We start from the raw sequence: 24857 nt of genomic DNA, 5'->3' as shown, positions 1-24857 counted from the left end.
GCTTAAGGGCTGGGGTATGAACGTTTGGACAGTATTTATTTTGGGACATCAGAGCACATCAGACATATCGAATTGCATTCTGAATACGAAGAATGTCATTCTGATATCAAATAATTTTGATTTTTGAAATTCGCAATTTAATACACATTTTATGGCAAATCATTAAAAATTGATATTTTGATATTTAACAGTACTTGAAGTAAACTTTATAAATCTGATGATTTATACTTAAAGTGTATGTAGGTGGGATGAAAAGCCGACGATCAATTGAAAATTTTGACCTTTCGTATTGAAGATATGGATTTTTTTTCCCAAAACACCAAAAAAAATTAGGTCTTTTTGGGGAAAAAATCCATATCTTCAATATGAAAGGTCAAAATTTTCAATTGACCGTCGGCTTTTCCTCCTGCTACATACACTTTAAGAATATATCATTAGATTTATATAATTACTTCAGGACTGTTATATATCAAAAATTTGAAAAATATCAAATTTTTATAATTTGTCATAAAATTTGTATTATATTGTGATTTTCAAAAAATGAAAATTATTTGATATCAAAAAGACATGCTTCGTATTCAGAATGCAATTCGATAGGTCTGAGGTGCTCTCATGTCCCACAAAAAAAATACTGTCGAAACGCAATAAACGCTCATTTTAGATCCCTTAACATGATAACATCGCCATTATTTGCCATGAAATAACTGCATCAGTCTTCTATTTCATTCGTAAGTGGTGTAGATTATCTAATGTTACATATTCTGATGATGAATAATTGTGTATGTGGGGTATATAATTTATGGTAATATTCTGATGCATGAAACGCATCAATGTGATCTCCCGGGACGCTCTGATCCGCATCCGGGAAATGATTGCGCAATGAGTGCGTTTCAATTAAAACATATTCCACCATAGACAGCCTGAGCACGCAGGGATGCGTTTTACGGATTCCGCCTCCGGGGCTCCGTGTAGGCCTTGTACCATACTTCAACTGTTAGATTTAGGGAAACTCTTTTCATGTTAGGCCTAATGAGCAGAGCAACGCGGTTAAATAGGCCTACCTTTGTTATGTAAATTTGTTTTATTATGGTATGCAATAAACATTTTATATTAAGCGCACATAGGCCTATATAATGCAATTTAACTTCGGAACTTTTTACTTAACTCTACTGTTACTGCCACAATAAGTTGTGATTTTATATCACTGGAAACCACTGGCTATACATAATGTTTATGTATATACAAAAAATTTCTTGCAGATTAATTCGTTTAGAAAAAGATATCGTGAAATTTGAATTTCGTTCTGGTATACCAGAACGAAATTACAACACATTTTCTATGGAGCAGTGTAATACACATAATCATGCATAACTCGCAAACGCAAAATCGGAATCAACTGAAATTTTGGGAATAAGCTTTTTTCGTGGATATGTCAAAATGTCATAAAGAGAGAAGGATGCTAGGATCACGAAATACTCCTTTAATTTATTTTCTTTGCTTTCGTGCAGCTATATGCAGCTTCATTACGTTTATCATAAAGTTGTGTTTCATTTTAATGTTAAATATAATTATATCCATTTAATAATAGTATAATTGTGTTTACACAATAAATTCATCGCCTTGTAGACTGACACCAATTATTATATAGCTATTGTTTTAAGAGAATGTGTATTCGTATTTTTGCAATAAATTAAAATTTCTATTTGAAATGTATATAATGATGAGAATTTGAAGTGAATGTGTAACATTTTTATCTCCATTCATATTACTCTGGTATATCTGCCTATGCTTGTTATGTTTCCATTTGTAAATTCGTGTTTAGATGTGCTGGTGTGCGATACGTAATTCTTCTTTGCCCTGTATTAAGAATAACGATTAAGCATCATTAATTTGATCTCGTGCGCTAGTTTGTAATATTTGAATGTTTCCATGTTCCAGTGTATAGGCCCTATAGTGCGTAAGCCTCTTTCTCTGTTTAAATATCCAAGTTTGTTTTCACATGGGGTAAGTTGCCTAAAAAGTGGCATGCACCACCTGTTTTTTTTTTTTGTGTGTGTGTGAGAGAGAGATTAGAGCGCCCTCTTCAAATTGCTAAATGGTAATTTGACAAATAAATGCGCGTGCTTGGTGGGGTGCCACTTTTTCTGGAGTGACAAACTAGAATATTGACAGATGCCTTTCAAAAGTCCAGAGTTGGAATTTTGATTGTCCAAATTTCGAATCTTTTAAATTATGAATTTTTGTCGGGCCTATTGAAAGAATTGTTTAACTTTTGGATTTTTTAAAAGGTAGTTGCAATTTGTGGAAAACCGGGACCCTGATCATTTGCCGCCTTTTCGGCAAGAATATACAATATGAAACTTGTTCATAATAGACTATAAATACTACCAGAATACAGAAATCGTGACATTTCCGCATTTTTTCCATTATACGTAATTAATCGGATTAATTACATGAGCAATAGGTGAAAACAATTTTGAACATATCGCGCTGCACTACAAGCAGGTTACACTCATCACCTGTGTATGTCTGCAATCTACCAGATTGAATACAATACTGGTCTTTTCAAAGATACTAATCTTACAGGTGCAAGTAATCAGCATGATATGGTTCAATGAAGAGGTACCGCGTGAACGTATCAGTGCAGCGCGGTATATTCAAAAATTGTTTTCACCTATTGCTATGGTAGTTAATCCGATTATTACGTAACTTCGCCAGCGTATTAAATGTCGATCAACTGTCACGGCACAAAGTAGCCCAGTTCCTGCAGCCCGTGCGTGAGTACCTATATAGCCTGCATAAAGTTTGGAGATTTTCAGTCATAGCAACCTCTGCGGCCGAACATTCTTGCCGAATTGTATGTGATTCGCATGTATATTGTTCATTAAAACTAGTAGTAGAATATGATTCCTGGAACTTATGTAGGCAATTATGTTATACCGGTATGACCTATCCCGGGCCACCGCTCCGTGAGCCCCGTCAAGAGGGAATTATTTTTATCCGACCCTATAAACTATAACCCAATCATATTTTTGGCATCGAATGTCAATCAATCAATTAAATCTTTATTTCATTCGAAAGTACAACATCAACAACAAATACAATAAACACACATTTGAAAGAGGAGATGCTCAACTTAAGGACCGGACAAACGCCCCTTTGAGCCTACATGTATAAAGTTGCATAATTTATTTAATAAAAACATTTACATACATACACATACCCCATACTTACACACCCCACACACCACCTAAATCCATACACACCCCTACGCATACATACATTAAAAAAAAACGGACAAATTTATAGGCACTAAGGAGTGGGCACTAAAGTGTAAGACAAACTTAAGATCTCATTACATAGCTAATCACGTATTAATCTGCCTATCACAAGAAGGCTCACATAATGAATTGAATAGGCCTAGGATAAATGTTAGGAAATCAGTATTAGCCGTTTTGGCGTATTTGTCAATTTAATGCCGTTTTCTAGGCCAAAAATGTTTTGCTCAGTGTTTCTTCAACAACTGCCTAATCGATTCACCATGACATGCAGCTATATTGCGGCACAAGAATTTTAAGCGCAAACATGCATACTTGGTATTTTAAATTTTGCTCTAGGAAAGATGGTTCACTATTTGAGTCCTATCGTTATAAATAAACAGTGCAATCTGTTTTTAACACAATGTCATCGCAATGTACAACCCCGAAATTATAGATGAAAAAATATACATACATGCACGTATAAGTCCGAAGAGTCATTGGTCCTAAGGTTAAAGTTAGGATTTAGGGCATTTAAGGTTAGGATGATTAGGAATAGATAAGGTTATAGGTAGGGTTCAGGGTTAGATGACAGGTTAGGGATAGGGTAAATGTTAGGATTTGAGTTATGGTTAGGTTTCAGGTTATAGGCATAATACTTTTTCTTTAGCAAATCAGTTGAAACTTGTATTCTGTGCTTAAAATAATCTCAAAATGATTTGTTTTGTAGCGGGGAACAGAGGGTTTTCATATAGGGATGGCATGCACATCTAGTATTATGTTATTGTTTATCTGGGCACATATTTGAAAGTCAGGTCGCATCCATTTCAAGAAGTGGCTCAAAAATCTAAATTTCCCGAACTTGAAAGAAAAATAATATACCATGCACATTTCCATTTTCTATACCGGAATTCGATAAATTACGCATTTTCTTTCAAATTTCATTAAGAATTGTCTTTAGAAAGTTTTATGGACTTTTCCTTCTACTCCCAAAGGCTTTTATTACGGCGTCTGTGATTGGTCAGTGAAGGAGGCTGGTTTATTACAATCTTATTTTGACCATCCATCCCGAGGAGTACAATGCACTCCTGAACTATTGAACTGGGTCAAATGTCATGGTTTTATGTCATCCCCCCCCAAATGTTCATATTTTGTGAGACAAACATCCAAATAATGTAATTCAGTATCTGCTAGTACCCTGCTGCAAATATAAAAACAGCAGGTTTGGGTATTTCATGTGAATTTCATCAGCACTTTGTTGGGCACCGGGCGAGGTATCCCCCTCTCTCTAGTTCTTCTCACTTGTAAAGTGTGTGAACATTTTGATAATAAAATAAATTTTGATAATAGTATCAAACCCAACCTATTTTAACAGCATTCATATCAAAAGCAATAAATAAAAAATAATTTTGCCAACATTTAATCAATTTTGACCTTGTTTCTTATTTGTTTCACAATTATGTTAACGAAAATCAAAATGGTGTTTCCGCAATTTGATGCGCCTCATTTATTCATATTGGGTCACTGTGTGATTCTACATAGAGCGCATAGTTTGTCCGTCAGGAAGTTCAGAAACTCTTTTCAGGAACGAATCCTCTCTCGCATTTGCCGCGAGTAAAATGGTATCATGATGGTATGCATGCATGGCGTGGTTCCTGTAGCTCGTTTTAGATTGGTTGTTGATAGTGAATACTTCAGCCAATCAACGGTCATTAGCGCATCGGAAAGTTTACACAGCGCCTGTCACCAATCGTGAAGTGACCAAAGTTTTTGGGCCAGTGTTTCTGCTTTAAGAAAAAAAAAGTCAGGTGGAACTAAAAAGACATCCCGGTGCAATTGCCAAGCCTGGATCTAGGAAAATATGTGTTTGGTCCTATTCTTGTTTTTAGATTCTTCGACAAGTTATTCTGCAGATCTTTAAAACAAAGAACAGAAAAAAAACCCTTTAAAAATACTTGATTGACTTTAAAAAAATACTAATCTTGCAGCCCATGCATGACTGTGATATTGGGTCCCGGGTATTGGCCAGGGGGTATTGGGCGTACGGCTTCATTTCCAGACTCCCAGTATGACTATGGGTATGATTTAGATCATCAGATCATGAATGACATGATGAAATATAAACGCTAATGAACGTTGATTCCAAGTTTCCCGTTACCCGCCCGTATCACCTTTTCATTTTGACCAAAACTTTCATTATTTTCATTAAAAAAAGTAAATTATCTGAAAATTGAGATGGAAATAATCAAAATCGAAACTCTCAAAATGTCTGACACGCCCTGATGATCGTAATTATAGGGTAGAGGGTGTAGTAAAAAATTGAAATTTAAGGATTTATGTTCATGGTGCACTAGGCCCCTAGCACAGAACAACTTTACAAAGGGGCATCTTGCTATACCCCTCACGTCAGCGCGATGGACTCAACTCAACGCGCGCATCTTTGTCTACCATGCAGTTAATGCTGGCAATAACCACATAACTTAATTAAATCAATCAAGGATAAATTAGATGATCAGATTATTTTGTTTTAATTAAAATTTCCGCTCATAGTGAGAAATATTTCCTCATTGACATCCAGCCATGTCAGACTGAGTTTCCCAGGTATTTCTTTCTAGTAACACCGCTGCTACCAAAATTACCGCACGTGTGTTTTGTATGATTGACCATGCTGTGCTGTTTGTCAATGGACTGTGTGTGGGAGCAAATGGAAGCTGTGGAAAATTATTTTGAGTCAATTTCATAAAATATTAAGCAAAATCTACATGTTTGATGATCAAACTATAATAAAACGGAAATTCTCTCCCATGCGAATACCATCCGCGTTTACACAGAGGCGCTCCCGTGAATCAATCAATGCACTATTGACGCATCGATGAAAGTTGAGTGACAGCTTTAAAATTGTATACAGAAATTCGCGTGGCAAATTCAGATTCCCACAGAACACTGCATGCTACCGCTGAACGAAGATCGCCTACTACTACAATCTTGTCTGTTTACTTGAACAAGACTGCAGATTGCAAATCATCAAAAACAAACGCAGATGCTACCAGGGAACAAGCTCGTCATTTTGCTGCCGGGATTTAAATGAGATTTTAAAAGTTGGACACCCTCTGCCGTCGACAAGTGAGAAAAGAATCATAATTGATTTATTTAAATGAAATCACTACTGTACTAAAACAATGATGCTGTTACTTCGGATGCAGAAGATACATCGAGATCTCAAGCTGAAAGGAGCACTTTATTTTTACTTAATTTTTCTTTGAGTCAACTTTTTCCAGAATAATAAAGTTTCCACATATCATCAGGACAATATTTTGTGCCCGGATTTTGTGTACACAAGGTACATAAAATAAAGTGTAATTCCACTGTTTTGACGAGGATAGTAAGGAGGAAAGGCTGAAAAACAATGCAATATTTAACACAAATACTAGCTCTCTTTTTGAGTACAAGTTTGGTGTCTTTAAGTGAGGCGGACTATGGTGTGAATCGACCCCAGGACTTACGGCTGCATCACAGGACTACACGCGGGGTTGACATGTTGAGGTGCCCACCCTGTGAACAACTACACTGCAGTCCACGCAAATCTAAACTCAAATGTAAAGGTGGAATAACACTGGGAATTTGTAATTGTTGCCCAAGATGCGCCAAATTAGAAGGGGAATCTTGCCGAGGAAAATGGAATTACTTGGGAGATTGCGACGCGGGATTGGAATGCATGTTTGATGAATGGGATGAAAGTGCTAGTCTAGAGCACAAGAGAGGGGTTTGTAGGCGAGGTAGGTTTACACCTTTATTTCCTAATGTTTCGTATTATTATTTTTATGAGATAATGAGAAAAACGGATCAAAATGTTCCATCGAATGCATTTTGTACAGGGTTCTAAAACTAAAATCGGTAAAATTTGGGACTTATCATTTTTCATTTTGGAAATGGAAAATCCGAGGTCTGAGGAAACTTGCAATGGAGCCAGCCAGGCCTTGTGTGCATGCTCTGTATTTCTGTAATCTTGTGCTATATATATTGTCCATGGAAGTATCCCATTTCTTCCTAAATTCATGTTTGAATATTTCAATCGTCATTAACTTGACCCAAATTTGTGTTCCACAAACTTCAGAAAACACACACTAAAAAGTTTTAAATAAAAGTGCAAACTTCTATAACAGTTTGCATCTTTTGTGAGCTTATTAACTTCATTGCTAAAGCGTGTAGATGAAGGTGAGATACATGTAGACACCCCTCCCCACCCCTTCAAAATCAGAGGGCTTACTCTATGAGGGGAAGGCTTAATATATGATATCTAAAGTAATTTTAGGGGTGAAAGAGCCATTTCTTTTCTTGCATACCAGTCACCCACACAAAGCCATAAAAACAGAACATTTGAGGGTTTGAAGAAAAACACCTACAAATATCAGTGACATTTTATTTTCTCTTCAGTTGATTGGATAAAATGCTGAGATTTTTTGCTTCTAGATTTACACATGTTGTTAATTTTATTAAAATGAAGAACAGCACATCCTCTCAAAATAACTGAAATGCCTATACAGTGCATATAGCAAGTTAAACCCTAAGTCTGACATTTTTGTGTTTTACATTTTCAGCCTTCCCAAAACATGCAGACATTTTATAATTCCTAAACTACCGGTATGTCTTTCTTCAGGTGAAAACTGTTCTATCTATTTCCAGGGTCTATGGTTCGATAGAGTGTCTATTATCAGCTCAAGTTTAGGCAGTTTTGATCAAAAACTATACCTGCTTGTTTGTTTTTAATTTCTACAATTTGTTGTATGTTTTTTTTAAATCATCTTGCTGCAATGCCATGTGTTTAACCTATCACTGTATACAGACAGTAGATTCAAGCATCAAGTGAAATATCAAAACTGATGAGAGGATCGGGTGAAAGAGGAAGGAGGAGGAAGGAAGAAAATAAAAGATTAACAATCATAATAAAATGTTGGGTTAATAAAGCATTGATCATGAGATATGTTTAAATCTGCCATTTTGAAGTTGTGGTGAACAAGTTTGGGTTTCGGAGAAGTCAAAACTGTCATCAAAGTTGTCGGATATATTTGGATGTTTTTGTAACTAATCTATACCTTCTCTTGGCTTATCCAATCTAAGCTGTTCTTGGATCTCTTCCCAAAATTATTAGGACAAGAAAATAATCTGCAAGTTAAAGCAACATAGTGAATCAGTGATGATATAAATTCTCAGTCATTCAGTGACAATTCCAGACTCAGTTAATTTTGGTTCAGGAACCAGTCTGCTTAAATACAGTGAGTGAATGGCATCATGTTATGGAGTGAATGCTCTCTTCCCATTGACTTTTCTGTTCCATTTTCAGCATGATTAGGGCATCAGGAAGTCTTCAGAATAAAATGATCAAAACAATTGGCTACTGTACAATACTGTACAAGGGCAATTTATTCTGTTTGTTTTTGTTCCAAACAGTTTTTTATTCAAGAGAATAGGGTTAGAACCATGGTTCGCAGGTTTTTACTGCAAGTGGAAAACACCATGGTTTCAACTGTGTTTTTTTCCACTTGGCAAAAACAGTTTTTGCCAGCAAAAATGGCAAAAACTAAAAAGTAATAAAAGTTTCATTTTTTTTTCATCTCAAAATTAAACAATTTCTGAGTGTAAGAAGGCCAGGATTTTTTTTTCATAATGGCATTATAGGGTGCATCCCCCCCCCTCGGGCTATGGCTCTGCCGTTACAGAACCGCTTTTTTTCAGGTCCTGGTTCTCTTTTGAGCCTTTCGAGAACCCTTTTGGTTCTCGAAAGGATTTTTTTCCATAATGGCATTATAGGGTGCATCCCCCCCTCGGGCTATGGCTCTGCCGTTACAGAACCGTTTTTTTTTCAGGTCCTGGTTCTCTTTTGGGCCTTTCGAGAACCCGTTTGGTTCATACTGTTTAAGTTTCTACATACAGAACAGCTGAAGAAACTTCTAGGCTCTTAAAGAACTTTTTCTAAGTAGAGTATGGTAACAGTAGTTTATTTTTGAATAAAACCAATCAGTCAAAATAATGACCCTCAAGAACAAAAACTTTAAGATATATGAACTTCCAGTTCCATTAAAAAACAATCAGAAAAATAACCATTCAGAATAAAAAAAGTTTGGAACAAACCCACTTTCAATTGAGAGTTGCTATTCACTTCCCCTTTCAGTTCAGCAAGCACCAATGAACACAAGCAAAAAGGATAAGAAAAGTTCTAGATTGAGCCCTTATTTCTTAGAGCATTTAAAAGTTTATTCTCATGGGTGATCATCCATATTATGAGCATTTGATTTTGTTCATTGTCATGATACCATCTTCATTTGTCAGCTTCAAAAGCAAAAGTATGGTCCTAGGAAGAGACCAAGGTCCCAGGTTCAATTCCCAGACCACATGGATGATGCCTTCAGTGAACAGTGGCAGCGCCAGGAATTTTCTTTTTGGGGGGAGGCAAAGTGAATTTCAGGGGGGCAAAATTGGCAAAATTTGGCACAAAATTGCCGCAAAAAGTTGCCATTTGCGTACTTTTGGGTTTTTACTGGTGAGCAAGAGTTCTGACTCGGGGGGCATCTCCCCCCCATTCCTCCACCTGTGGGTCCGCCACTGTCAATAGTAATGTTGTATTCTTTCTTCTTCCTTTACAGTTCCACAGGAAAGACAAGGTATACAACCTCGGGTGCAACCTATAAGTGATGAGCCTGAAGGCCACGAGACAAAGTGTGAACCTAAGTGTACACCGGACTATTGCATGGCCAACCCTAAAGCTATCTGCTCAGCTGTGTAAGTTGATCATTATTATGTGTTTGTTTGTTTGTTTGTTTGTTTGTTTGTTTTTACTTACAAATCATTGTGTACAAGAATATTATTAATAGGGGGTTTGATGTTGAGAAGCAGTGCCGTCGAGAGCCATTGTGGGCCCGGGGGTAAAATGAAGGTCAGGCCCTCTTTTTTACCATTACGGGCCCCCTGAGGTCTCTTTTCTTTGCTATTATGAGCCCATTAAGGTATGCTTTCTTTATTTTTAAGGGCCCCCTAGGACTCCGGGCCCGGGGATAACGCACCCTCTTAACACCCCTTGTCGGCGGCACTGTTGAGAAGTGTGGGTAGAGGACATCAAGCATTGAAGGACTCAGTGTATAACCAGAGGGAGGGGGGCAGGGAATGTGCCCTTCAGTCAAGACCTGACTCCCCCATGCCCTCTCAGACAGCATTTTCCTCTTGCTGCCCCCTCTATTACAAAAAGATTGTTACCCCTCTCAACATTATGATGTATTGGCAACCCAACACAGTAACTGTCTTTTGGAGTTTGCAGGAGAGCATTAAATAACTCTTCTGGAGCCTTCAAGGAGAGCTGTTTAGAGCATTTACAATAGAATGTAAGGAGAGAATGGTCAACTAAGGAGAGCTAAAAATTACTCTCCTATATCAGATTTAAGGAGAGCAGTAGAGAGTGATTGCTCTCGCTTTCCTCAAAAGGCAGTCCCTGCCAAAATGAGTCAATGAGGAGTATATGACATAATCATGGAAAATAAGGCCTTTGTCAAGCATGAATTTTTTTCTTCTAATTTTTAAATATTTTACCCAATAAATAGACCGTACGATATTCTGGAACTTTCATCAAACAACTCGTTTTCAATGATTGCAGCATCACATATAGTCTGTGCTACAGACCGTGTACCTATATCACCCATAGGGAGATAAACTACTGGGAACCACACACTCTTGTAAACCTATTTATGGGGCATCGCAGTTTGTGACTCGTGGCTTGTGTCCCCCTAAATCGCAAGTACTGCCGAGTAGTCTTTGACAAAGACTACATCACATATGGATGAACCTGAATCATAATGCATGTCATGTGCTTCATTAGGATTCATGTCATCAATGTCTTTCGACAAGACACTTCACATTCAGACTGTTTCCAACCCAAAACAAGGAACATGTTTGCAAGGAAGTTGGACATGCTGATTTGTTTTTGATGTTGCAAAATGTTAGTGGGGAGGAAGAATTACGTTATTTATTTCCATGAATTAGGTTGAAATTGAGGGGAAAGACTTTCAACCGAACACTGAAAGATTCACCCTTTGCCCCTGTCCTAGATTCAGAACTCAGGATGCTACTGCAAAGTTAATGATAATAGGAGATATCATGGAGGATATGAATGTTTGTATTTGTATGGTTTGAAAATGGTAAACTTCCTAGGGCTAAGTACAAACACACAGGCTTCCTATTGCAAGCCCCAGTCCCTGAGCTGAACGTGCTAAGTGATCTTATATTGAATATACATGATATGGTACTTTCAAAGAAATCGTGGGAGCTATTGAGTTCATGAGGGTTATTTGAAACTATATTTAGATTTTTGTAAGTCTCATTTCTTACTTTTTAAAATAGATATCATTCAGAAGACACATCTTCCTCCTGACCCTGGCTGTGAAAATGTGCTTTTGTGTTATTTTGATGAAGATTTTCATCCTTTCAAAATATACAACTAATTAGGCTCTGTAAATTTAATTTTACTGATTTTGATTGTTGTACATCTGGAGATGCAGCATGGAAGAGGGGGTCAAAAATTGTGAAGTTTCTGCTAAAATTGCTGCAGAACTGGGCACCACCCGTAGGGGGCGCTGAATTGACCAATTCAGCATCAATTCTGCACCCCCTCCAAGCGATGAAAGTCAAAAATTTTACGCGCTTCGCTTGCATTTCAGAACAAAATCATTTGAAAGATCAATTGAAGACCGATATTCAACTTCATTATAACCAAAATTAATTAGTGATAGGGCCTATTTGTCCAAACTTTTGTGCCCTCCGCACGCAATTGTTTCAAGAATGGGGGAGCGCCATTATGTATCCTTAGCCCTGGGCATCACAACCCCTAGCTATACCACTAACCACATACCCACATTGGCACCCGCAGGGTCGTTGGGTCAAATCTCAAACTTTTCTCTTCACCTTCTTTCTTTCTTCCTTTCCTTCTTCCCTTGCACTTACGGAAAAAGCAGAGAGGGAGTTCAGTTGGCATTAATGACAGAGATAGTGTGGTCTAAATCCATTATGAGGGGTTTATAACAAGAAGGGAGGGAAAGCAAAGTGATAAATCTTCACTTCATCAGTGGTAGATAACTTTATAAAGATGATTCAGGGGAGATGGGAATTATTATTGCTGAATCCAATATAAAGGTAAAATATTGGATATAGGAAAAGCTTGAAAATCCTGTTTCCTTGAAAATTATTGTGATTATTGTTAACTTTGTGCACCTCAGACACACTTAATGTGTTAGTATAATATTATGAGCATAGAGGATAGAATAGAGAGGGAGAACTCTGGCAATGTTTGTGTCCTCCTCAAAAGATGAAATAGACATGATAAATGAAGTAGCAAAAGATGGGCCCATATATGCAGGAATTCTTTGGGGGTGCAGATTTTGAAAAAGTTACCCTTATTTCCATGAGGGCAATTTTGTGAAAAGTAGAAATTTTCTCCATAATTTGGACATTTTGTGACCAAAAAGAGCATGGGGGACTTTTAAAAATACATGTTAGAAGAATTAGAGCATCGTTGGGGCATAGAGGATCGAATAGAGAGAGAGAGAGTACTCTCCTGTACTATATGTCTTTCACAAGGGATGAAAATAGACATGTTTGTGAGAAATGGGAGTATGTTGTATTCAACTTCTGATGAAGGGCATAGAGGATAGAATAGAAAGATGGTGTTCTCCTCCTGTATGTGTGTCTACCACAAGAGGTGAAATAGACAAGATTGTTAGAAATGGGAATATGTTGAACATTGAGATGAGGGTATAGAGGGGAGAGTAGTACTCTCATGTAGTAGCATGATTAGTGTCCTGGTTATTCCTTCATGTAATTTTACACGAAATTAGGGTTAGGGTTAAGGTTAGGGTTAGTTTAGTGTTAGGATTAGGATTAGGGTTAGGATTAGGATTAGGGTTAAGGTTAGGATTAGGGTTAGAGTTAGGATTAGCTTACATGAAATAATTACATGAAGGATCGACCAGTGTCCTCCACAAAAGATGAAATATAGTAGATGAGGTGGGAAATGAGAGCCTATGCTGTGTCTTAAACATCAGGGCCGGAAGACAGAATGCTATTTCCTGTAACTGTTAGTTTTGTACCATTCACAGTGCTCCGACAAGATAATGTTTGCTTTCACTGACAACAGTTTAACCAACATAACAATCACTATCTCTACTTAGTAGCATCAAAGTAACCATGTACAAATAAACGCAGTGTGAGGCGATGCTCACTCGCCTGTGGGCTACGCTACTCAAATGTTGACTGTCTGATTGTACTACTGTTTTAAATTTATAAGTCGAAAAAGATTTGCTATTTTGAAAAGTTTTAATATTTTGAAATTTGAATGTTATATCACAGTTTCCTTCTTGTTTTGAAATAAGTATGTATATTCCATAGATACTAATCCAGTTGAATATGGCCTAAAATGAGCCAATTTTATGGAATTCCAAAATCTTCCTAAAGATGAAACTGGTTGGATCATGAATAATTTAAATTCTTGAATTAAAAAATTCCTAAATCTTCCTCAACTTTTCCAATATTTAAAGATGAAAACGGGAATAACTGTTTGGTTGGAATTCCAAAATCCTCAGAGGGGGTCACATGGAACAGCCCATTTGTAGGCCTTTGAAAAGTGAGTTTTTGAAAGTTTTTGTATGTATGTCAACATTCAAAAGCAATCTCATGTATTTTATAAATTGATTGATTTTATTATTAATTTATTGCCTGATTGATTGATATGACACAATTATGACTTAAAGTGTAGGCAGACTTCACAAGAAATTATTGAGGCTGCAGAGGAAGTGATTAACACCGCCAACCAATATCATCATAACATTTCTTACAATCTTTATCAACAAAATGCCTTGTTATCATCAAAATCAATTCAAAATAATAAATGACACATAAAAAAATGTCAATTTTCCATCAAAATATGTGAATCTTCCCCTACTGTGTGACACATGAGTGATTGTCAGGTCCATTGAGCCAAGTGCTTACCAGACATTGTTAGGACCCACTTGCTTATTATTGAAGATGCCCCTGCTAAGTGGGCACTCAAGTGCCTGGCTCAAGTGCCTCATTAGTGTTACATGGTCCACTCATTAGTTAATGAGGCAACTTTTCAATTCTATTGATGCCTCATTTTACTGTTAAGTGTTAAATGCCACACTTTTAAATGCTGTTAAGTTGTCAGTTATAAACAGGTTTTTTTTTAAAGTGGTTAAGTCACAAGTGATGGACTTCCTGTGAATTGAGCCTGGAATGGAGTGGTCAGTCGATGGGCAGACAGTGTCATATACTATAATATAGCTGATGAGACACTACCCATATTTTCTTGTTCGTTGGGGGTATATTTGATTGTTTATTATTAACTTTCTAAGAATGTTATTATAGATACAACTATAGATAGGTGGTCTGATTCCACAAATATGTGGAATTGATATTTTTTTAGAGAATTATGATGTCAAAAGAACTATAGCACATGAATAATATGCCTTGCTGCCGCTGTTACTTCTGACGATTGGTTACCACATTTGCACTTGTCTGCTCCCTCCATTTTGTCCTGTTCTGTGCGATTCTCTTGTCTTCCACATAGGCCTACATCAATCCAGACTACTAGTACTCTTTAATGTTGTCAAACCATTTCTTCTGACAACCCCTCTTTCTTCTTTCCTTTGAGGATTTATAGTGTGAGCGGACTTCCACTGCCTAAGCATATGGTCGTGGTAACCCATCTTCAAAATGATTACCTTTAGGAGCTGAGCTGTAGATCCAGTTATGGTCAAAGCAAATGAATATACTATTTCCAATATGAAATAACAACAAAAGTAGCCAAGTGGCTGGTTTCAGTATTATTGCAGTCACCCTCAATCAGATGTGTCAGTATCAGATTCATGGGGTGTTAGGGGGCACTGCTTTTTTTTTGGTTCCTAACAGTAACAACCCCTCCCATTCGCATGGTGTGGCATAGCAGTGATATTTAGTTGTAGGTGACAAAAAAATCTGTATAAAAAAATCTTGCTTGCTTCAAGTGTTCTTCAGTTTATCACCATTTTTTGCCAAATGCATGCATATAGCATCAACAACAAAATCCCCACAACACAAAATCTTGGTCGGTTTTTATCGCCACCTTAGCCCAATTGTCTTTAGAAGTCTTTATTTTTGTATCACAGAGAGAGCTACGATAGAGCCATTGGCATCTACCATAGACAGAAGTTCTGATTCTTAACTGTATCATCAGAAAATTAACAACAAAATTCCTGGGAAAAAATATTAATAATCTGTTAAATTTGTTGTTAATTTGCTTAAATCGCATTATGTCACATGCATTGGCGTAGATATAAAACAGAACAATATGATATTGCTTAAAGGATAAATATTGATTCGAATTTTGTGTTAGTCAACTTTTTAATTTGATTATAGAAATGCTGATGATGTAACTCTTCCAACCTGGAACACAGTTGTTTTACATTAACTGGTTTTCCTTTCAGCATTTGAAACCTTTCACACTAATGTGTCCTTGGTGCTATTCAACCAGGGTATCATATTCCACTTAATTAGGGTCCTCCCCTTATATGTGCCCCTCAGAATTTTTGTGCCCTTGTGCCCCTCAGAGTGATAACTGGCCCTTTTCAACATTTGAATCTTCAGTTCCAAAGACCCCCAGTTGTGGATCGTATTCCAGTTCATTAGCTCCAATTTAATACAACTCCCAAAATTGTAACTCTTTGGCTAAAATTGGGAAAAACTTGATAGCGCTAGTATAATTTAGTCCAATTTCAGTTCACTAGACCCAAAAATTTTTTAAAAATTGGTTCAGAAGCCTATTTTGCCAGTAATCAGTTATCAGTTTCCAAAATGTGACGCAATTAGTGCCCCATGTTAGGGACTGTGCAATAACTATCGATCACTGGTGATGGGCAACCTTTGTTTTGCATGTCTTTAGTTGAACAATTTTAAGGTTTTTCATTTGCAAAATCTGTGTCAATCCCTTTAAAATTTAAGTTGAGAAACAGGAGACACATTTGGCATGACCAATTTGATACAATTTCATTCTACCGGAAAATTGATCCAAATATGGGAAATCATCCATAACCCTCCCCCATCAAGTCAGCCAGTGAAACTCCCTTTTTAAATCATTAAGTTAGTTTTGCCATTCCACTAGGTGTTCGTTTTCAACTACATTTTATAGTTGTAGCTTCCCCTCTGTACATTTCATCCCAAATAGTGTTTGTCACAAACAACTGACTCTTGCAGTTGACAAACGCAATTAACGCAACCTCATCATGCTCCAATAACAAAATTCTCTGTAAAACATGAAGAACGGAGAGTGTCTAAATCAAATAAAGACAATTGGAAAACCACAACAGCGAAAATAGATAGATTTGAAAGTTACGCTGAAGCAAACCATGCTAGCTATTACGCCTTGGCTGTTGCAGGCGTTGTTGAGGCCCTGAGGCAACTAGAAGGCAGGGACATTAGGTGGCAATCAGCATCCAATATAGACTGTGTAGAATCAAATCAAATAACGCTTGTGGTGAGGAGCCAGTGTTAAATTCTTGGCAAATTGAATTTTCTCAAGTTGTTTTACAAAGGTCACCTGGGGACTAACAAGGTCATCAATGATGTGACAAAGAGTGAGATGAGTGAGAGAGCGCGAGCAAGAAGAGAGAGATGAGGACAAAAGCAAAATGGAGAGAATGAGTACAGGAAAGAGAAAGGGAGATAGAGAGAGAAGCAAAAGCAGATTGACAGTTAGAATCATAAACAGTATGTGTTTTTAGGCCCTTCACAATTAATTCTTAGTTTCCTGTTTCCTGCCCGCGTCCAAAGTCGAGAATTGCAAAATATTTAATTATTTTATTTTTATTTTGGATTTTCTCTTTTAAAATAACTTTAATAACTTCAATTTGATACTTGATGACTTTGATCATATCAACTATAATGATGGATAAACAAAGAACATAACTGTACATAACTGTATAAAATCAAACATAGTTGTAAAATAATTAAATGCATGTTCTTAGTCAAAACGGGTTGTTGTAGGTTGCAACCATGTGCTTAAAAATAAAGAAAATAATAGATAATTAATAATTAAAAGTCGCCTCATCCCTTGTTTTCAACCATGAAACAGGAAACTAAGAATCAATTGTGAAGGGCCTTATTATTTTTTTTGGGGGGGGGGGTTCTTGGCCTCGCACTGATCCCTCCAGTTTAAGTGCTTTTAATTTTGTAAATTTATAAAAAGGAATACAATTTTTGTGTAAATCCATCATGCATATTTTGTTTGAAATATGATTGTATGGTTTACCAGTTATGCATTCATGGAGGACATCAAGCCCGGATTTGGTCTTGGAACTGTTGGTCTTGGTCTCAGTCTCGGTTAGACCGATCTCCATTACAGCCCTGGGCTACTAGAACAGTGATGCGCAGCTGCACACACTGGTACAATTCAAAAGAATTCATGCCCAACATGAATTTAACAAACAGATGAATCACCATTCGGCGTTATGCCAAACTCATAATGATATACCATAACATAAGTTTAATTGTGCTGTGATCAGAATTCTCTTTAGCGCCAAGGGGAAATGGATCTAAAACCTGTGGCAGTGCAAGCATAGATTATCTATGGTGCAAGGAATTTATTTTGCGGGGCAATGAGGCAAAGTGAATTTCAGGGGGCAAAGTTTGTGTAAAAGTGCCGCAATTTTGGGTTTTTACTAGGAAAAAGAGATCTGACTCGGGGGTGGGGGGGGGGGTCATTTTTCCCAATGACCCCTTTGGCACTGCCACTGTCTAAAACATTAATTCAAGGAAACCCAAAATATGACTCAAACTCTCCTCCTTCCAGTGACTTTAAGAACTCCAAGACTTATTTAGTGATCACAGATCTCTCCCTCACTGTCCACATCTTGCTGTTATGAAACATGAAGCCAGTAGCACCAGGTCTACTTATCTACTAAGTAAAGGTTTAAATTCTGCGCCTAATTGGAAGAGTTCAGGTGCAGAGTGTGATGTACATCATGTGCTGCCTTGTGATATTTTTATAATCAAAATTATTTTCTGAAGTTATATTTTATATTTTGGTGTGAACATTTCTTTTTTAAATGAACATCAGTCCCGGAGGGTGTGCTCAAGTTGGGTTTGGGTAGGGGTTTGCCGCTAAAAATTTAAAAGAGGACACATCCATATACCAATTTTTTTCAAAATTACAAAAAAAAATTCAGAATTGTACGTTTTCATGACCATATTTGGAATCGGCATGAGAAATTAATTAAAATGAGTACAAACAAGCCTAGTATTGGTTCAGTGGTTCTTGAGATAGCTCTTGATATTTTAGGAAAATATCTCAGAATTTGGACTTTTTATGTTGAAGCGTATGGGTAGCATGCAGAGCATTAATACAGACAAAAAAATGCACAAGGTAGCTTTTGGATGCATTATATTTTGTATGCAAACTCTTCCAATTCCTTAGATCAGCTGGACGGTGCAAGGGCAGAGTAAGAAGGTCTGGTTACACACCAGATAATCCAATAGAAAGAGGCTAGATAATTGAAGGGCTCGTCTTTCATATTTGTCTGATTATCGGAGCAGGGCCTCTGGGTAATGAGCAGAGAGTGGGGGAGGTGGGGACTCGTTAATATGAAATGAATATACACGATAGGACGATACCGAAGGGATGGGTGTTCTCCAATGTGGGTCACTTTGTCAGCTCCTATAATCAAAGTTGGCATCTGGGTTTGTTGTTATAAAAAGTATACAAATTGGGTTATTTCTCGGTTTCTCAAATCCCCTGGCATGTCTAGAGATGGTCTTTGATCATTTTGATGCTGGTTGGTCAGCTGGAGTTGGCATAAAATCACAAAATCAAAAAGACATGATGATAAACCAGTGGTGTAACTGGCAGGGGCAGGATCTCCTAATTGGAAGCCTCTCCCCTCTCCCCTCCCCCCCCCCCAAAAAAAACTGAGTTAAGCGTGGGTTGTATATGCTGCAATGAAGGATCAGTGTTTCGGCCCCATGGTTTAAGGTTCCCCCCGGCTACCCCCCTGATTGTGAGAGTCTAGTTAATTACACTACTTTGAAAAAACAAAACATAGAAAAAATAGATAATGGTAGCCAAAATATATGCCTGAATTGTAAAGTTTGGACCTAAATAATGTTTTATGATCAATAAAAAGTTTCAAGCCATCTCTCTTGTTTGTTCCAAATCATCTAAGCTCTAAAATGGTGCAGCAGATCTTTTATGCAACTTTTGCACAAATTAGGTCAGGTTTAAGTCTTGGGTTTAAATTTCAAGAAAAAAAAGTAAATGTTTACTTAAATTTGAGAGCTTAGGTCTTGCTCACATTGCCTCCACCCTCTCCCTTCACTTTTACTGACTTTTAAAAAAAAAGCAATATCATCAGAAATACCCTTAGAGGGAATATATGGAAGTGGAAACTGCATGAATGTTTTTCCTCTGCCTCGCTCATTGCGTGCCGTCAACTGAATGTGCCACATAGTTTCACGACTGAGCAAGCAGCTCCTAACATAGCGTGAATGTAATAAAAGATGCGTCAGGCTACAAGGGCAAGTCAATAAGACAACAAATTAGGACGCATCAAGTGTCTTCAATGAATCACACCATCCAACATGGCCTCATCCCTATGGCATAGTCCAATAACCTCAATTAAATAATCATAGTGCAAAATTTGACCTCAAGTTGAAGAGTATGAGTTTTTGTACCCAAATTTTCAAAGGTCATTCAATGAATGTGCAAATGTATTGGGGTTAAAGAACTGTGCCCTGATAGATGAGCTTGTTGTGGTTCCTAGTCACAATTAAGAATCATTTGTGGCGCAATCAAAGCTGAAAGAGTCTTTTGTCGGGACTGCTGATTCTGAGGTACAGTCCATTAAAGTGTGTATCTGCTTTTGTAGTTCATTGTTCTTTGAAAACATAAAATATTTATAACTAAGGAGCGATAAGGTTGATTACAATGGAGTTTTCATCAGTTTGTAGCCAGTGAAATGAGCTTTTTTTTTTAATATGAAGGGGAAAATGAAAAATTGATATCATGTGATGATCACATGATATCACATTGGGGTTTTAGGTATCTACTGCTGTTATATGCTACACCTACAGGTAGAGGTGCATGCTGAGTGATGAGTTAGTCTGTGGCGAGTTGTTTTGTCGATAGGAAGAGTTTAAAGTTGAGCTTGAACTTGAGTTTTCTACAATTTCAGGAGTGATTTGTTAGCAATAGAAGAGTTTGCATGTTTGATTGATTCTTCCTGTGTATACTGTCAAGTATGAAATGTCGCCAGCGTTCGAAATAGGGCCGGTCAGCTGGCCATTGGCCTGTAACTTTTTGGCCTGGCCTGTAACTTTTCTGACTGGCATCTAGTTGCCGGCCCGGCTGGCTGGTAACTTTTTAAGGTCAAGCCCGGCTGGCCTGTAACTTTTTGAGGCATATTTCGAACACTGAATGTCGCGTGCATGAAAATTTTGCAAGTGCCGTTGATTCACCAAATTTGCATGTACGGTGCACGCAAATATTTTTCTTTCTAACGGACTTTAAGGAAATGCATAAAAGCTATGAGAATTGGATACAAATTTGTTTTCAAACGTAAATCAGTTTCTTTGAACATGATATTTGTGACATGATCTGGTCCATAGAGGCCAAAGGCGGCAAATTTGAAATTGAGATAAACGTGAAAATATGGAGTAAAATAACCGAATAAAATACATACGAAAATAGACAATTTGTAACTTTAGAACCAAATACGCTAGACCTTTGATGTTTTCAGTATATGATAGCCTAATGTTTGTAAAGGTAATTATAGTAACTCAATTGTCAAAAATGCCTCCTTTGGCCTCCATGGACGAGATCGTTGTAAAGTGTTTATAAAATGTGATTCATTATCAAATACCAGTTTCAAGAAGCACCAACCCCAGAATGACTGGTATAAATATTTTCAAGTGCTATTAGACCAAGCTTTTGATCCTAGCAAAATCAAAGATATCAAAGGCAAAATTACCATTGTAGTGAAAAAGAATACAAATCGAGGGGATGAATGAAAATTTGCTTGACATTCTCAATGGGCTATTCCATTTAAAATCCACACTACCCCTGTGGAAGATTTTGGAAATATCTTCCACAGGGGGAGTATGATTTTCAAATGAAATGAACATATTGGACAGCTCCATTTGAATTTCATACACCCTTTGAGAAGGGAGGATGAGTTTCAAATGGAACTGCCTAATGTGTTCATTTCATTTGAAAATCATACTCCCCCTGTGGAAGGTATATTTCCAAAATCTTCCACAGGGGTAATGTGGATTTTAAATGGAATAGCCCAATGTTGATTATTTCACATAATACAGCACGACTCTCAAAAGAGTGACTCAAGTTTACAAACAGCTCCACCCCAAATAATTATATTTCAGCAATACCAGATTAAATGACATTAACTTTCATATACACCGTCTTTGGTGTCTCTACTTGATGGCGAGAGATAGAGAGGGTAAAACAGTTCATGTGGCTATCACTCAGTGTTGCCACAGAAAACATGTCAAATAATAGGATAGCACTTAATTCCAACCTGCTCTGCGTGCTAGCCACCCCAGACAAACGAGAACCTAGACCAATAACTTTGACCCGCGTAGTGAAGCCGACACTGCTTAGCAACGAATTTGACAAGGACGCATACCCGGACGCAAACAAGCAGACATGTTTGCGTCTACGGAACATGTTGCATTTGACGCTGGCGATAACAGCGCAGTAAACACGCACACGAGCGCGTCAGAATGTACGCGATATATCTCCGCGCCTAGTAACCCCGTCAATCCGTCAATATCACCTTGGATACGGGGCATCACCTCCCGCTGTGGTAAGGGATGGGGAGTCATAGGTCTAGGTGGTATGTCTATGCTAGCCACAGCCTTCAACATAAAAACTCCAAGTTTTGAGATATTTTCTCAAAATATTAAGAGCTATCTAAAGAACCACTGAACCAATACTAGGCTTGTTTGTACTCATTTTCTTGCATTTTTCATGCTGATTCCAAATATGGTAATGACAAATTACAATTCTGAAATAATTTGTTGTCTGCAGTCGACACCCGCATGGAGAGAGTTAAATATGGGTAACTATAGAACAAAACAATCTCCTAATTAGGGATTCAATCATGTTTCAACGTTGTTCATCACCGGACGCATTATCTGTGTGGTTTACTTTGCGAGGGTAGCTAAAGCTGCCCGAGCAAAATAAACCACACAGACCCCCCGGACGCGAGTTATTAATCAGTGATGAGCAACAGTGAAATGCTTGAATCCATGGTGAAAATTTTTGTTTATTTGCTTGAATCCATTTCAACAACAAAAACAAGCTAAAGATTGTCTCATTCACATGATTCTTTCATTCGGAATATCTGTTCGTCATTGCCACTCAACCTTACAAGAAGATCAGTGATTTCTCTGTTGATATCACTCAGCAATAAAACTAAAGAATAACGCGAGCAATAAACTAAAGAATAAAATGGTAATGATTTAGCTGCTGCCTCCAACAGCTTACGCATAGAGTTCCAGGCATGTCAAATTTTATGCGTCCACGCATAACGCGTACATGTAACATTGCGTTCGCTTATGGGCGTAAACCACCAAATAACTTCTCCATTGAAAAGCACGTAAAAATCAACTTTTTCAAACGGCGTTTTCTACCAGGCGTGACAATATTTGTCACTTTTTTACGTCATCCCTGTATTAATTAAGGACTGAAATTTTATTTAAGCTTCAATTTTGGGGAACTTTATAGAATCAGTTTTTATTAAAAATGTTGAAAAGCGGCCGCTATTTCAACACCAAAACTAGCATTAAAACTTGTTCCGTTAGCAGTAATTCGGACAGGGCCTACTTTTCTTGTGAAATCGATTTGTATAATTTCATATCTATTTTAGTCATTAATAGGCTAGCATCTTTCATTTAAATCAGAACATGTCAACCTCACGAAGAACATGGTCCCTAAGGACACCACGTTGTCTCCAGTAGCCATATCGCTTTAACCGAACTCATCACCATTGCACCTTTCACGCAGTGATTTAGTGTAATACGCCCTTGAACCGCACAAGAGGTTTGAATTTTTTTTACTTTTCTCTATTTTTGGAAACAATAAACTATTCTTAGAAAAACTGTCATTTCTTTAATTCATACATTACACCAATCTGCTATAAGGGTTCTCTAAACAGTTTTTGATACATTAAAAAAACCCGCCATTTTGGGTACTTTTGACCATTATGGATATAAACAGAGTTTATAGCAGGTTTGATCGATCTTTAAATACAATTAAGACATCATAATAGTTAAAATTTTAACAACAGTGAGTCAAATAACTTAAGTTGCACATTACATAAGCAAAATGCACAAAGGTTTCTGCACCCCCCCATGACAAGCATCATCTCATTGCACGAGTATATGCCTAGGTCGAAAACGTTAGGGGTAGGGGTATAAAGACACGACACCCCCCCCTTTGCGCGCATATTTTCTCCCAATGTCTGATAATATTACAATATCTTCAATCAAAGAAACTCGTCACAAACTTGGTTAATCAATTTCCCTCTAGAGAATTGAAAACGGCCGCATTGTAACTAGTAACGCCATATACCGACCAAGTTTCGTTAAAATTGAGAGGAAAATAGACACGTCCCTTAAAACGCTATTGATAAGGCAGTTGGAGGTACTTGGATACCTTTGATGGGATAAATGTTTCCGAGAGAATCTTATAAACGCATTTCATGTTATACGCTTTTCAATTATTGTACCATTTTCTTAAACAAAAATTTTAAAAGTTGAATGGTTATTCGATTTTAAGCTCAAAGTGGTATATCTGAACAAACATGGCCGCCATTGCCAGCTTTGGTACCAAACCCTGTTTCCAACGAATTTTCCAGAAATTTATACTCTAAAATCTTGTTTGAAAGCTTCGGGATTATAAAATAGAATATTCTCATTTCAAAATAAATCAGTTTGAGGGGAAAACTTTCTTTAATAACTTTAAATTTCGAATTTTATAGCTCATTCCACCATTTTTAACATGCTTTCAAGGGCGAAACCACCAAATAACTTCTCCATTGAAAAGCACGTAAAATCAACTTTTTCAAACGGCGTTTTCTACCAGGCGTGACAATATTTGTCACTTTTTACGTCATCCCTGTATTAATTAAGGACTGAAATTTTATTTAAGCTTCAATTTTGGGGAACTTTATAGAATCAGTTTTTATTAAAAATGTTGAAAAGCTTACGCTTCGCTATTTCAACACCAAAACTAGCATTAAAACTTGTTCCGTTAGCAGTAATTCGGACAGGGCCTACTTTTCTTGTGAAATCGATTTGTATAATTTCATATCTATTTTAGTCATTAATAGGCTAGCATCTTTCATTTAAATCAGAACATGTCAACCTCACGAAGAACATGGTCCCTAAGGACACCACGTTGTCTCCAGTAGCCATATCGTTTAACCGAACTCATCACCATTGCACCTTTCGCAAGCAGTGATTTAGTGTAATACGCCCTTATAGCCTACACTACTGGAC

At 37.3% G+C, this 24857-nt stretch overlaps 1 protein-coding gene across 1 annotated transcript in view; it reads left to right on the top strand.

Annotated features, from left to right (window-relative positions):
- The first annotated feature begins 5840 nt into the window (after positions 1-5840).
- The window catches only part of LOC140159301 (cysteine-rich motor neuron 1 protein-like), an 88284-nt gene continuing 69267 nt past the window's right edge, over positions 5841-24857 (top strand). The window contains exons 1-2 of the mRNA XM_072182725.1: positions 5841-7033; positions 9899-10034. Of these exons, the coding sequence (XP_072038826.1) occupies positions 6664-7033; positions 9899-10034 (506 nt within the window). The 5' untranslated portion in view covers positions 5841-6663. The remainder of the gene's footprint in view (positions 7034-9898; positions 10035-24857) is intronic.

This window comes from Amphiura filiformis, chromosome 8, assembly GCF_039555335.1.
Source record: "Amphiura filiformis chromosome 8, Afil_fr2py, whole genome shotgun sequence".
NCBI lineage: Eukaryota > Metazoa > Echinodermata > Ophiuroidea > Amphilepidida > Amphiuridae > Amphiura > Amphiura filiformis.
Note: the sequence above shows the minus strand (reverse complement) of the source record. Positions and strands in the feature narration are given on the sequence as shown.